The 14,657-nt window shown below is 39.5% G+C and overlaps 1 protein-coding gene across 1 annotated transcript in view; it reads left to right on the top strand.

The window, feature by feature from the left end:
• The window catches only part of DNAH8 (dynein axonemal heavy chain 8), a 318,105-nt gene that overhangs the window by 181,064 nt on the left and 122,384 nt on the right, over window positions 1-14,657 (top strand). Inside the window, exons 58-59 of the mRNA XM_039235325.1 lie at window positions 743-873; window positions 6,726-6,879. Of these exons, the coding sequence (XP_039091256.1) occupies window positions 743-873; window positions 6,726-6,879 (285 nt within the window). The remainder of the gene's footprint in view (window positions 1-742; window positions 874-6,725; window positions 6,880-14,657) is intronic.

Below are 14,657 nucleotides of genomic sequence, written 5' to 3'. Positions count from 1 at the left end.
GAATTAATACATCCCAAAGTGTTACTGTCTGCCGTCTGTAAAGCTTGCATTAAAAAAAAAAAAAAAAAAGCTTGTTAGTGGTAATAATGAATTTAGTGATCCATCTAGACTTTCATCTTAATCAGCAACGCTAATGTAAAAGACAGCTTTTTAGCAGTGTCTTCAATTGGCCTCATATGATTTGAACAATTCCAGCCTTATTCTTATTGAGGAAATCAGCCATAGACAGGCAACACAAGACTAAAGTCTGTCTCTCTGTCTTTTTCTACAAATGCCTTTCTGCCCCCCTTGTAAGTAGAATTTTGGTACTTAAGAATTTTTTTCATTGGCAGAGATCCAATAGAGGTGGTATTCATTGTGGAGCTAGGTGTCTGTATAGGTCAGTGTGTTAGACTGAATAATAAGCAGACAATTTGAAACTCCTTTCTGCGGATTGGGAAGAGCAACTCCATCATGTATTGAGTCTGAAAGTAATAAAATTACACACACACAGAAAATAGCTTTGAAATAGGAGATAGGAAAGCCAAATTGTTCTCTCGTTCATGATGTACAAGGAAAGAATTTGAGTTGAATAAATCAATAGGAGACATTCATTAATTTAAAAAACTCTGACATATCCCATTAGAGGAAAAGTCTAATGTCGTCTACAAGCATATGGCCACAATTTGGACTCATGTAGGGCAAGCAAATGTAAACAGCTGAATTCTGTTTTTAAGGAAATACTATTTTATTTCAAAAACAGATATCACGAATAATTCGAACATCATGTGGAAATGCGTTGCTGGTGGGTGTCGGCGGTTCTGGAAAACAAAGTCTTTCGAGACTGGCCTCTTTTATAGCTGGTTATCAAATATTCCAGATTACATTAACCAGGTAAGATGAAATAAAACACAGCAATGTGTTTTTCTATAATTAATTTCTCTGAAGTAAAATGTTCACTTGAAAAGATACAACAATTTGGTGCGTTTTTTAAAGTTAACTTCTTATTTGAGTGCAACATATTTAAGGAAATGTACACAAACCATGGGTGTCACAAAGTAAGTGCACCTGTGTCGTTAGCCTACAGATGAAGAAATAAAACATTTTTATAAGTACCCTCACATCCTGTGAGTACCCCATAAGTACCTCTCACATCCTGTCCCAGTCATTACCCTCCCAAGGTTAGCCATATTCTGACTTCTAACCCCACTGATTAGTTTTTACCTATTCCTTTTTTTTTTAAATTTTCTTTTTTTAATGTTTATTTTTGAGAGAGAGACAGAGACAGAGAGAGAGCATGAGAGGAGAAGAGTCAGAGACAGAGGGAGGCACAGAATCCGAAGCAGGCTCCAGGCTCTGAGCTGTCAGCACAGAGCCCAACGAGGGGCTCAAACTCACGAACTGTGAGATCATGACCTGAGCAGAAGTCGGATGCTTACTGACTGAACCACCCAGGCACCCCTAGTTTTGCCTATTCTTGAACTTTATATCAATCAAATGCTACGGGTCTACTCTTTTCTTACTGCTTTGTGTTATCTTTGTGAGATCCATCCATGGTGTGACATGTGCCAATAGTTTGTTCATTCTTATTGCTGTATAGTCTCCCACTCTATCACATACTACCCCAATTTCTTTACCCAGGGATTTTTTTGGCAAGTGGAACTGTAATGAGTATTCTTGTATGTGTCTGAGTATGCCCGCAGAAGTAGAATTGCTGATTATGGATGGAGTATGCATAGATTCGGCTTTAGTAGGTCTGAGGAGTAGTTTTCCACAGTGGTTCTGCCAGTTTACACTTCTACCAACGGTTCATGAGAGTTTCAGTTGTTCTTCATCCCAGCCCACCTTTGGACGGAGCCTTTTCATTTTAGCGATTCCCGTGGATGTGTGGTCGTATGTTACCATGGCTTCACTTTGCATGTCCCATGGCTGCAACGTGTCCCGTGTTGAGCACATTTTCACCTCGTAGGGGCCATCTGGAGAGCCTCTTTTGTGAAATGTCTGTCCTTTGCTTATTTTTTTTTCAATTAGGGTGTGATTCTCTTATTGATTTTTTGAGTTCTTTATAGGTTTTGGATACAGTTCCATTGTCAGAGCATGCTTTATAAATATCTTCACCAAGTCACTGGATTGCCTTTTCACTCCCAGTGTTAATTTTAGTGAAACTTTATTTATCAATTGTTTCTCTTTATTTTAGTGATCTTTGTATTCTGTTAAAAACATATTCGTTTACCTATGAAGATATTCTGTGATTTCCATCACATTTGCTAATGAAATATACTCCTTTTACATTTAGAACTATAACCTATCAAGAATTTATTTTCTTTTTTTAATGTTTGTTTGATTGTTTATTTCTTTTTTGAGAGAGGGGGAGAGATAGAGGAAGGTGGGGGCAGAGAGAGAGGAAAACAGAATCCCAAGCAGGCTCCACACTGTCAGTGCAGAGCCTGATGCAAGGCTCCATCTCATGTGAGATGGTGACCTAAGCTGAAACCAGAGTTGGACACTTAACTGACTAAGTCATTCAGGTGTCCCTAGAATTATTTTCTTTTAAGTTTGAGGTAGGGGTTAAGATTATATTTTTCCTTTAAAATTTCTTTTGATGTTTATTTTTGAGAGAGACAGAGCACAAGCAGGGGAGGGACAAAGAAAGAGGAAGGACAGAGAGAGCGGGAGACACAGAATCCAAACCAGGCTCCAGGCTCTGAGCTGCCAGTGCAGAGCCTGACACAGGGCTTCAACCCATAAACATGAGATCATGACCTGAGCCAAAGTCGGACACTTAACCTACTGAGCCACCCAGGCACCCAAGATTATAGTTTTTAATATAGGTATCCAATCATTTCAACTCCATTATTGAAGAGGTCATGTTTTTCCTGACATATTACAATGTCATTTCTTTTTCATCATTCAACTGATCATGTCTGTGACTATAGTCTGTTCCACTGATTTATCTGTCTTTGCACTATTACTGTTTTAATTGGTGTAGTTTTAATATGTCTTGAACAACCCTGCTATTCCTCTTCAAGACTGTCTTGAATATTTGGCCTTTTGTATTTCCTTATACATTTTAGGTTCACAGGTTGCACATGCACACCCCTCTGCTGCCAAAGAGATAAAAAATTTTAACAAGGTACAAATTGCAAGAGCACTAAAAAGGACATAAAACATCAATTACCTAGGGATTAATTAACTTAAATTAAATCACTTGTCAACATTTAAAAACTGGGAGATTTCACATAAAAAGTGGATTTCTGACTTCTAGTGAAATAGTTGGAAGATCTGGCACCACTGTGCCGACATCCCCAGGTGGCTGGGTCTGAGCAGCAGGTGCCTTCTTAGATGGAGCATGCAGTCCTCCTGGTTTCCCAGAGCGCTAACTGTAATTCTCTTGTTTTCTGTCTTCTTGATGCTCTGGCACCGGAGTCTTGCTGACTGCCCCTCCCAGGGCGAGCTGGTTCTCAGAGACAGTGAATGGCTAGCCCAGTGGTTTGCCTTTCATAGGTCAACCAACCAATCCAGAGCTCATGCTCTGAACCACCCTGCCTATCTGGCTTTAGACACCAGGAAGCAAGATTGCTCTCCCCTAATCACCCCAGAGCCAAGGACAGCCTCTATGCCCCAGAACCCATGGAAATTACTCAAACAAACCAATCCTTAATGTGCTTAGCCTGCCTGCCTTTGCCTTTCTCATGGAAACCACAGTCAAGGCTGTTGCTCATGTTTCCCCTCAGTCCCTCCACCTCCTGACGGACCCCAGTGCTTCCCCGTGCAGCCCTTTGTGGCGTGGCATACCCACTCCTGTTTCTTGGGATCTGTGAAAATCAACTTGATCCTTCAACTTGATGTCATTGTCTAAATGAGACCATCCTTTCCACGTCTGTGTCTCTTACCGTACCTGACTAACACAAATCCTGGAAACATTTTAAAACAGCAGGGAAAGTGGAAGTAGAGAGGAGTCAGTGGGGGCAATTTAAAGTCAAACTTTACAGTCCCTAGTGTATTGATAGGACTTAGCAACTATTCGGATATGGGGTGAAGAAGAGGAAAGAAGAAAGTCTAAGATGAAAGACCTTATTTCTCTGGTGGGATTTACCACATTGCATTACAGAAATGCTTGTTTACTCCTCTGTCTTCTTTACTAGGCTGTCAGCTCCCTAATGATGGTCCATTTGTAGCCTTTATCTTGTCTACCATTACTATCAAGTGGGTACTTTTAACCAACACCATAAAAATATGTGTTGCTTGAAAAAATGACCAGTTTTAAGAGGGTCAAATGAGGATTCAGTCCAGTGCCTGCAGAGAGTTTGATGTTTGCAGAACACACGGTTTCCATAGTTAATTAGTCCCATGGGCGTGGAGTTCAAGAGTGGGCTCTGGAGATGTCAGCACAGAAGTCTCAGTGGAGAGAACACTTTTAAGGTAATGAGGAGTGTGAGGAGGGTGCATAGTGAAGAGAAAAGGTGGCTGAGAGAAGAACTCTCGGGTCTCCCAATACAGAGAAAGGGGCTTGCTTGCAATGGAGAATGATAAAAAGAGGCAATGTGGAGAGGAGGAAATCCAGAGTGGATTCCAGAAACCAAGGAGGTAGAGAATTAGCCTGAAAATGTTGAGTAAGTTAAGGCATGAAAAGTGATAGCTAACAGTCAGCATGGGGAAACTTTCAGTGGAGTGGTGGCTGCATTAAGGAAGTGAAGGAGCAGAGGTAGCAAGTTAGAAGCTCCACAAAGAGCTTCACTCTGACAGAAAGAAGTGTGAGAGGCACCCGACCTAGAGAGAGGTGAACTGTGACTATGTCTCTATATCTCAAAAGCAATACATAATCCTCAGTTCAATAACAGTAATGATAATAATAAAAATAAAAACCCAAACCAAGCCAACATGGCTCCATGACACCACTGCCTGGTGAATTCAGATACTGGTCAGTCAGGCAAGGTATTACTTCAACAGCACCAGACCATACCACCTTGGCAGGAAGGCATGGGGGTGTTGCTCTCATAGAGGTACCTACTCTCAGCAAATCATCTTACCAGTTTCTCCTTTTAATGAATGTCCCCCCTGGGTATTACTTTGAAATGGATGTATGTTCTCTTTTTGATGGAGTTCCTTTTGCCAAAGTCTACAAAACATTTTACTATAGTGCCACCCAGCAGGGAGGTGGGTAGCTGGTTCTGCTAGTTTCAAATCAGCTATTTATTCATTCAAGTGCACTTAAGCTGAATCATCTCTAATGCCCACAGCAGCCTTTACAAACAGGTATTATCTTCATTTTGCTGAGGAGGAAATGGAAGCTGAGAAATGTGAAGGAACACTTCTATTTTTAAAATTTTTAAATTTTTTAAATTTTAAATTTTTATTTTTTTCCTTAAATAGTGTATTGTCAAGTTGGTTTCCATATAACACCCAGTGCTCATCCCAACAAGTGCCTTCCTCCATGCCCATCATCCCCCTTCCCCTCTCCCTCACCCCCATCAGCCCTCAGTTTGTTCTCAGCATTCAAGAGTCTCTCATGATTTGCCTCCCTCCCTCTCCCCAACTATTTTTCCCTTTCTTCTCCCGCTTCATCCTCCGTTAACTTCCTCCTAATCCACCTATATGTGCAAGCATATGTATCTGTCCTCTACCTGAATTATTTCGCTCAGCATAATACCCTCTAATTCTGTCCATGTTGCTACACACGGCCAGATTTTATTCTTTCTCATTGCCATGTAGTATTCCATTGCATAGATAAACCACATCTTCTTGATCCATTCATCAGTTGATGGACACTTAGGCTCTTATCATGTTTTGCCTATTGTTGAGAGTGCTGCTGTGAACACTGGGGTACATGTGCCCCTATGCATCAGCACTCCTGTATCCCTTGGGTAAATTCTTATCAGTGCTATTGCTGGGTCATAGGGGAGTTCTACTGGAACATTTCTAAAGATGAGGAATGGGTATTTGGACCCTAGTACTTCTGGTTCCAATGCCAACGGTCTTTCCACTAGACCTATGTATGACTTACCTGAGCTCCCTATTACTTGCACTGTACAACTTCCTTGAAGCGAAGATGTCTATGTCATCAATTTACTCATGAGGATTTATACACAGCACTTCAGAAAAAGTCTGCTTTATTTCTGCACATCCCATCACCTCCAATAGCATATACATTTGTAGGAAACAGAGTAAACAGAAGAGCAAAGACCAAGATCTTCTTGTCATACATAATCTGTAACTACATAATTATAACATTTCTATTATTTATATCACATTGCATAATGCATCTTCTTCTGTAGGCTGGCTCTGTATTGAGCCACTTAATGAGATGCACAAATTACCACTATATATAATTTATGACTAATTTTATTTATAATTTATCTTGACTTTCTTCCCAATCCAAACTCATCCAAGTTTCAGCTTAGTTTCAGATATTATACATATATTCACTTGGCCAAAATCTGATGTGGAAAACTATCAGCTTGCAAAAAACAAAAGTTTATTTCTGAGTTTCCAATCACTTTTCATGAGTCACTTCTGGTGAATTCCCATTTCTCACTTCTCAAGTTAAATAAAACATATTTGTTGTGAATGGTAACATATAGCTATTTCACTCTAATCTCTGGTTTATTTTTAGCAGACACTATTACTTAATATCTCTTGGAACAAGTACAGATTATGCTCTAATTCCCATGGGTTATATTGTGTTTTGAAATAAATTATGACTGTATATATATTTTTTATTTTAAATTTTCTGCCACCCTTTTTAGGTCTTATAATGTGAGTAATCTAACAGATGACTTAAAAAGTCTGTACAAAGTTGCTGGTGGTGATGGAAAAGGTATCACCTTCATCTTTACTGACAATGAAATAAAAGATGAGGCATTTCTAGAATATCTTAACAACCTGCTGTCTTCAGGGGAGGTAGGTCTCAAAAGTGGAGAGAAAAGCTCATATCTAAAAGATGTAAATTTTATTTGAATAGAAAAAGCAGCAACCCTTCAGAGGTGAAGCCGTTTAACATACATTTTTCATTTTAGAAATGATTAATGCACAGGATTTGGTAGATTAAAAAAAAAATTCCTGTGAAATTAATGCTATCCATCTCCAGATATTTTTGTATGCTTTGTTCCATTTCAAGTATGATTGCGTGTCTATTTCATCAGTCTTTAGTTTGTCCTATAATTTATTAAGAGGGATCAAAGTATCTAATAGTCAAGAGTACAAAAGAGATGAGGGGCGCCTGAGTGGCTCAGTTGGTTGGGCGTCCGACCTTTGGCTCAGGTCATGATCTCACGGCTGGTGGGTTCGGGCCCCACATTGGGCTTGTGCTGACAGCTCAGAGCCTGCTTCGGATCCTCTGTCTTCCTCTCTTTCTCTGTCCCTCCCCCACTTGCAAAAATAAACAAACATTAAAAAAAATTAAAAAAAAAAAAGAGTACAAAAGAGATGAAAGAGTTCTCCCAGCTCTGAGTGGATGTTTGTGTCACCACTTCTGACACCACCTTTATCAGCACTTCTATGATCACTCACATGCTTGGTGCTTCATTAGAAGGGTTCATGGAACTCAGCATATAGTCGTACTCTTGTCTAAGATTCATTACCACAACACAGCAAGGATTCATGGCCAGATCAATAAAGAAAAACACACATCACATGGAGTCTGGAGAAATCCATGTGCAGGTCTCCTAATTGCTCACCCCATGGGCCATGCAGAGTGTGCTTCTCCTCCAGCAGTGACGTGCAATAACACACGCACTGTGTTTCCATTCTGGGAAGCTTGTTTGAGATTCAGAGTTCAACAGTTTTATTGGGGGCCAGTCCGGCCGTCACTCCCTGCCTAGACACAATTGCCAGAATTCCAGACTCTCAGAAGGAGAGCAGATGTTCATCATCTATCACAGTGTTTGTATAAGTAATCCAGGCACAGAACCACCTTATCAATTAGTAATGGAGGATGGAGGAGAGGTTCAAAAACCAAGTTCCCAGGTGTTGGCCAAGAGCTAGCTCTACAAGCATACTCTCCTCAAAATCAGGCCCACAGTGTTAACTCTTCCCTGTACCTTGGTGTCTATCGATGCTTGCTGCTGCTACTAAGCACCTCAGAGAGAGGCACCAAATCTAAAGCTGCGTATACATTATTTCCCTCTGAAAAAGATCTGAAAACTGGATAACCACAACAAAGGATAAAAAAATCACATCAAGACGGGGGGCAGAGACATAGTCTTGCCAAAAACCTCACTTCAGCATGGTGACATGCAAGGTGCCTCACATCAGGGACCCCACCCCCGGACTATACACCAGAGAGACAAGCCCCCAAAACATCTGGATTAGAAAAGTAATGGGGGAGGAAGGAGGAAGAGAAAGAGGAGGAGAAGAAGAAGAAGACGAAGACAACAACGAAGAAGCAGTAGCAGGAGGAGGAGGAGGAGGAGAAGGAGAGTAAGAAGAAGAAGAAGGAGGAGGAGAAGAAAGAAAAAATAAGATGAAAAGAAAACCAACAGGGCTGATATCCAAGGGACTCAAAGTGCTATTGGAAATTGAGATTCTCCTTTTAAGGGGCTCCCATATAGTCTCATCCTGAGACCCAGCCAAAAAACCAGCAGCTTTAAAAATGCCTGGATTATATGTGAAGGAGATTCATTTGCTAATCTTTAAGTATCCACTGGAGAGGCAGGGGACAGTTGAAACTCCCTAGAGATGGAGTTACTGCCAGTTTTGCACTTTCTACCTACCCTGTTTGCACAGGTGAGCAGGCTTGGACAAGGCACCCTCCTGCCACCTTGGTAAGACAAGTAGGGGTGAATACGTGGTCATGACACTATCCTGCCGCCTTGTTGAAGTTGGGTAGCACGGTGGTTGCACTGCTCCCCTGCTCCCTGGCTGGGGTAGATGAGCATAAATGCAGCATTCAGCTGTTCCCTAGGCAAGCTTGGGCAGTTGTGGTCACTCCCTCACTCCCTGGCTGGGGCTGGCAAGTGCAAATGGTTGAAATATTCTCCCACTCCAGTCTTAAGCTGGTGCACACACTCAGATGAGGCACTCACTCACTGCGGTCCTGAAGCCCGTGGGAGCATGCAGTCTTTCTCAAGCTGGGAAGTGTGCCCCTCTTCTACACCCTTCAGCTGCCTAGTTAAATCCAGCAAGCACAGGAGATCCACATGGAGATGCCCCTTGATTTCCTGATGCTAATGGCCAAGGGGACTGGCCTTTCTGAGCTCCCTGGGAATGTAACAGTTGTAAAGACAGTTCTTGGCAGGCCGCCACAACCAGGACACTGCACAGACAGCAGACTGAAATACAGCCCCAGTCTTCCTGTGAAAAGGGCCTATTAGCCTGGAGCTTCCATCAGTGGGACAGTCTTTAGGTTTCCCACACCCCTAGAGGCTGAGGAGACACTGACAGGGAATATAAACAAAAAGATACCAACCTTGCACAACCCGTTGGCCTTGCCATGGCTCAATGAGACCTCCCAGAAAGGAGCTTATACATTTGTATGGAGCCCCAATTTTGCAATCTAGAGAGACCTCATGGTCTGGAGGCCAGCAGGGATTATGATTGTGGCCTATGTATGGGACTCCCTGTATTTGCATCCTTTAAAAGCTGCTGCCTGAGGGCCTAGCTTCTAATCAACCTGAAATCAGGTGCTCAATGAGATTCCTCCCCCTTGGAACACTCACTGGTCTTCGTGCACCTCACTAAGGACATATCAACAATAAGTCAGGTGGTTTAGATGATAAAAACCTTTTGTGAGGCAACCAACAGCTAAGGCAAAGTTGAATGAAAAGGTCCATCACCTACATAAGGCTGCTTCTTTGAGACTGGGAGAAGTAGCTGTTTGCCTCATAGAAACAAACACAGAGAGTCAAGCAAAATGAGGAAGCAGAGAAGTATGCTATAAATGAGAGACAGTATCTCAGAAAAATACCTTAATGATATGAAGATAAGTAACCTACCTGATAAAGTGTTCAAAGTAATGGTCATTAAGATGTTCACTGACCTCATGAGAAGAATGGATGAACACAGTGAGAACTTTAAGATACAGAAGACATAAGAGAGTCCCAAACCGAAGTCACAGAGCTGAAGAATACAATAACCGAACTGAAAAAATACACGAAAGGGCCTCCACAGCGAACTGGAAGAAGCAGAACAGATCAGTGAGCTGGAAGACAAAGCAATGCAAATCACCCAGACAGAGCATCCAAAAGAAAAAAAAATAATGAAGATAACTTAACGGACATATGAGACATCAAGTGGAAATATTTGCATTATAGGGACCCCAGTGGAGAAGAGAAAAAAAGAAAAAAAAAGAAGGAGCAGAAAATTTATTTGAAGAAATATTGGATGAAAACTTACCTAACCTGGGGAAAGGAAACAGACATCCAGGGCCAGGAAGCCAAGAGTTCCAAATAAGATGAACCCAAAGATATTCACACTGGGATAAAGATAAAGCTAAGAAACAAATTGTTGCATACATACATACATAAAGTTTTCAGCTGAGTTCCCAGCTCAAACCATGCAGGCCAGAAGTGAGTGGCATAATGTATTTAAGATGCTGAAAGGAAAAAACAACTTCCAACCAAGAATACTCTATTCAGCAAGGTTACTATTCAGAATTGAATAAGAGATAAACAGCTTTTCAGGTTAGTAAAAGCTAAAGGAACTAAAGCTATACATGCTTCACAAGAAATGTTAGAGGGACTTCTTTAAGCTGAAAAGAAATGGCACTAATGAATAGCCAGGAAGCATACAAAAATAAAAATCTTATTGGAAAAGGTAAATATATAGTAAAGGGATCGGGTTAGTCACTTATGAAACTACTATGAAGGTAGTAGTAAAGGCAAAGCTAATAAAATTAACTAAAACTATAATAATCAGTTAAGGGATATAAAAAGATGCAAAAGGTAACATCAAAAACAAAATATGGGGAGAGGTAGTAAAACTGTAGAATTTTGGACTGTGTTCAAATTTAAATTTCTATCAAGTTAAAATAGACTATTATATAATAAAATGATAAAGTGAACCTCGCAGTAACAACAAAATAACAACTTATAGTAAACACTCAAAAGAAACTGAGCAAAGAATCTGAACCTAACACTGAAGAAAGTAATCAAACCACAAGGGATGAGAGAAAGAGAAGAAGGAACAGAGGAGAACCACAAAAGCAGCCAGAAAACAATTAACAAAATGGCAATAAGTACATAACTATCAAAAACTACTTCAAATTTAAGTGGACTAAATTATCTAACTAAAGACATAGAATGGCTGAATGGATTTTTTTTTTTTTTTTTTTAAAGATCCATCTAGGGGCGCCTGGGTGGCTCAGTCGGTTAAGCCACCGACCTCAGCTCATGTCATGATCTCGCGGTTCGTGGGTTCGAGCCCCGCGTCGGGCTCTGTGCTGACTGCCAGCTCAGAGCCTGGAGCCTATTTCAGAGTCTGTATCTCCCTCTCTCTCTGCCCCTCCCCTGCTCACGCTGTCTCTCTCTCTCCTAGAAATAAATAAAAATTAAAAAAAATAAATAAATAAAAATAAAAAGATCCATCTCCATCTATATGCTACCTAGAAGAAACCCAATTCAGGAGTAAGGACACAGATTGATAGTGAAGGGATGGAAAAAGATATTCTATTCAAATGGAAATGAAAAGAAAGCTGGTATGGTTCAGGTCAGACAGAATAGACTTTAAACCCTTCTTTTTAAAAAAAAGTTTTAATGTTTATTTCTGAGAGAGAGAATGTGAGTGAGGGGAGGGGTAAAGGGAGAGGGAGACACAGAATCTGAAACAGGCTCAAGGCTCTGAGCTGTCAGCACAGAGCCCGATGCAAGGCTCAAACTCATGAAGATGAGTTGATGATCATCAACAGATGATCTCTCAAACTGTGAGATCATGACCTGAGCTGAAGTCAAATGCTTAACTGACTGAACCACCCAGGCACCCTGGAACAGAATAGACTTTAAAACAAAGACTGTAAAAAAAGACAAAAAGAGCACTACATAATGATAAGAGTCAATCCAGTAAGAAGACATCTGTAAAGGTATATGAACCCAATATATATAAAACAAAGATATATAAACAAATATATATATATATTTTTTTGACAGCAATAAAACAATAATAGGGGACTTTAACACCCCAATATATATGAACCCAATATATATAAAACAAAGATATATAAACAAATATATATATATATTTTTTGACAGCAATAAAACAATAATAGGGGACTTTAACACCCCACTTAACATCAATGAATAGATCATCCAGATTGAACCTCAGTAAGGAAACATCAGCCTAAACAGTGTGCTAGACAATGTGGATTTAATAGATATAGAACATTCCATCCATAAATAGCAGAAAGCACTCTTCTTAAGTGCACATGGACCATTCTCCAGGATAGATAACAGGTTAAGTCAATAACAAATGGACAAAACAAGTCACAATAAATTCAAGAAGGTTGAAATCATATTAAGTATCTTTTCAGACCATAATTATATGACACTAGAAATCAATTATAAGAAGAAGACTGCAAAGACAATAAATAGAGATTAAATAACATGTTACTGAATAATTATTGGATCATAGACGAAATCAAAGGAGAAATAAAAAAAATACCTAGAGACAAAGGAAAACAGATTTATAACATACCAAAATGTATGCACTGTAGCAAAAATGTTTTTTTTTTTTAATGTTTTATTTATTTCTAGGAGAGAGAGAGAGACAGCGTGAGCAGGGGAGGGTCAGAGAGAGAGGGAGTCACAGACTGAAACAGGCTCCAGGCTCTGAGCTGGCAGTCAGCACAGAGCCCGACGCGGGGCTCGAACCCACGAACCGCGAGATCATGACCTAAGCGAAAGTCGGACGCCCAACCGACTAAGCCACCCAGGCGCCCCACAAAAATGTTTTTTAAAGTAAAGTTCATAGCAATACAGACCTACCTTGAGAAATAAGAGAAACCTCAAATAGACAATTTAACTTTACCCCTAAAGGAACTAGAAAATGGGGGGGGGGAGTTCAGAGTTAGTACAAGTAAGGAAATAATAAGTCGGAATGGATCAGTGAAGCTAAAAGCTGGTTCTTCGAAAAGATAAGCAAAATGGATAAGCCCTTATCTAGACTAAACAAGAAAAAAATAGAGAGAGAGAGGGAGGGAGAGAGAGAGAGGACTCCAATAAATGAAATCAGGAATGAAAGAGGTAAAGTTACAGTTGATACCAAAGAAATACAAAGGATCATAAGAGAGTACTACAAACAATTATACATCAGCAAATTGGACAACCTAGAAGAAATGGGTACATTTCTAAAAATCTATAATCTTCCCAGACAAAATCATGAAGAAATAGGAAATCCAAATAGACTCATTACTAGTCTAAAACCCTTCTAAAATTACTTCTAATTACTAGTCTAAAACCCTTCTAGAAAATTGAAGAGGCAGGAACACTTCCAAACGCATCTGATAAGGACAGACTTACCCTGATGCCATAGTCAAAAAAGAAAATCCTAAAGACTCCACCAAAAAACTGTTAGAACTAATACATAGATTCAGTAAAGTTTCAGGATACAAGAATAATATACAGAAAATAGTTGCATTTCTACATAATAATGAAGAGCTAGCAGAGAGATAAACTAAGAAAACATGCCATTTACAACTGCATCAAAAAGAATAAAATAATTACGAATAAATTTGATCAAAGAGGTGAAAGACCTGTACACTGAAAACTATAAGACATTGATGAAAGAAATGAAGAAGACACAAATATATGGAAAGATACTTTCTTCTCATGGGATAAAAGAATTAATATTCAAAGCCATCTACAAATTCAATATAATAGTTATCAAAATTCCAGTGTCATCTTTCAAAACCATCTACAAGTTCAATATAATAGCTATCAAAATTCCAGTGTCATCTTTCACAGATATAGAGCAAATAATTCTAAAATTTATATGGAACCACAAAGACCCTGAATAGCCAAACAATCTTTTAAAAAAGAAAAAGAAAAAAGGTGAATATATCATGATCTCTGATTTTAAACTATACTGCAAAGCTATAGTAACCAAAATAGTATTGTATTAGCATAAAATAGATCAGCAGAACAGAATAGACAGCTCAGAAATTGTGCATATATGGTCAATTTATTTATGACAAAGGAGCCATGAATATACAATGTGGAAAGGACAGTCTCTTCAATAAATGGTGTTGGGAAAACTGGCTGTCTGGTTTTTCCCAAAGAAGGAAACTATACCACTACACCATGTACAAAAGTTAACTCAAAATGAATTAAAACTTGAATTGTAAGACCTAAAACCATAAAACTCCTAGAAGAAAATATAGGTGGTGACCTCCCTGACATTCGTCTTACCAATGATTTTATGGATTTGACTACAAAAGCAAGGGAAACTAATGGAAAAATAAGCTAGTGGGACTTCTCCAAACTAAAATGTTTCTGCACAGCGAAGGACACTATCAACAAAACTAAAAGGCAACTACTGAATGGGAGAAGAAATTTGCAAGTTGTATATCTGATAAGGAGTTTATATTCAAAATATATAAAGAACCCATACAACTCAATAACAGCAACAACAACAACATCAAAAACCCAAACAATCCTCCAGCCAGAGGATCTGAATACACATTTTTCTAAAGAGGACATACAGATGAAAAAGTGCTCAACATCATTGATGGAAAAATGCAAAGAAAAACC

This window comes from Hyaena hyaena, unplaced genomic scaffold, assembly GCF_003009895.1.
Source record: "Hyaena hyaena isolate Hyena2069 unplaced genomic scaffold, ASM300989v1 scaffold_96, whole genome shotgun sequence".
Lineage (NCBI taxonomy): Eukaryota > Metazoa > Chordata > Mammalia > Carnivora > Hyaenidae > Hyaena > Hyaena hyaena.
This window is presented reverse-complemented; position numbering and strand designations above follow the sequence as displayed.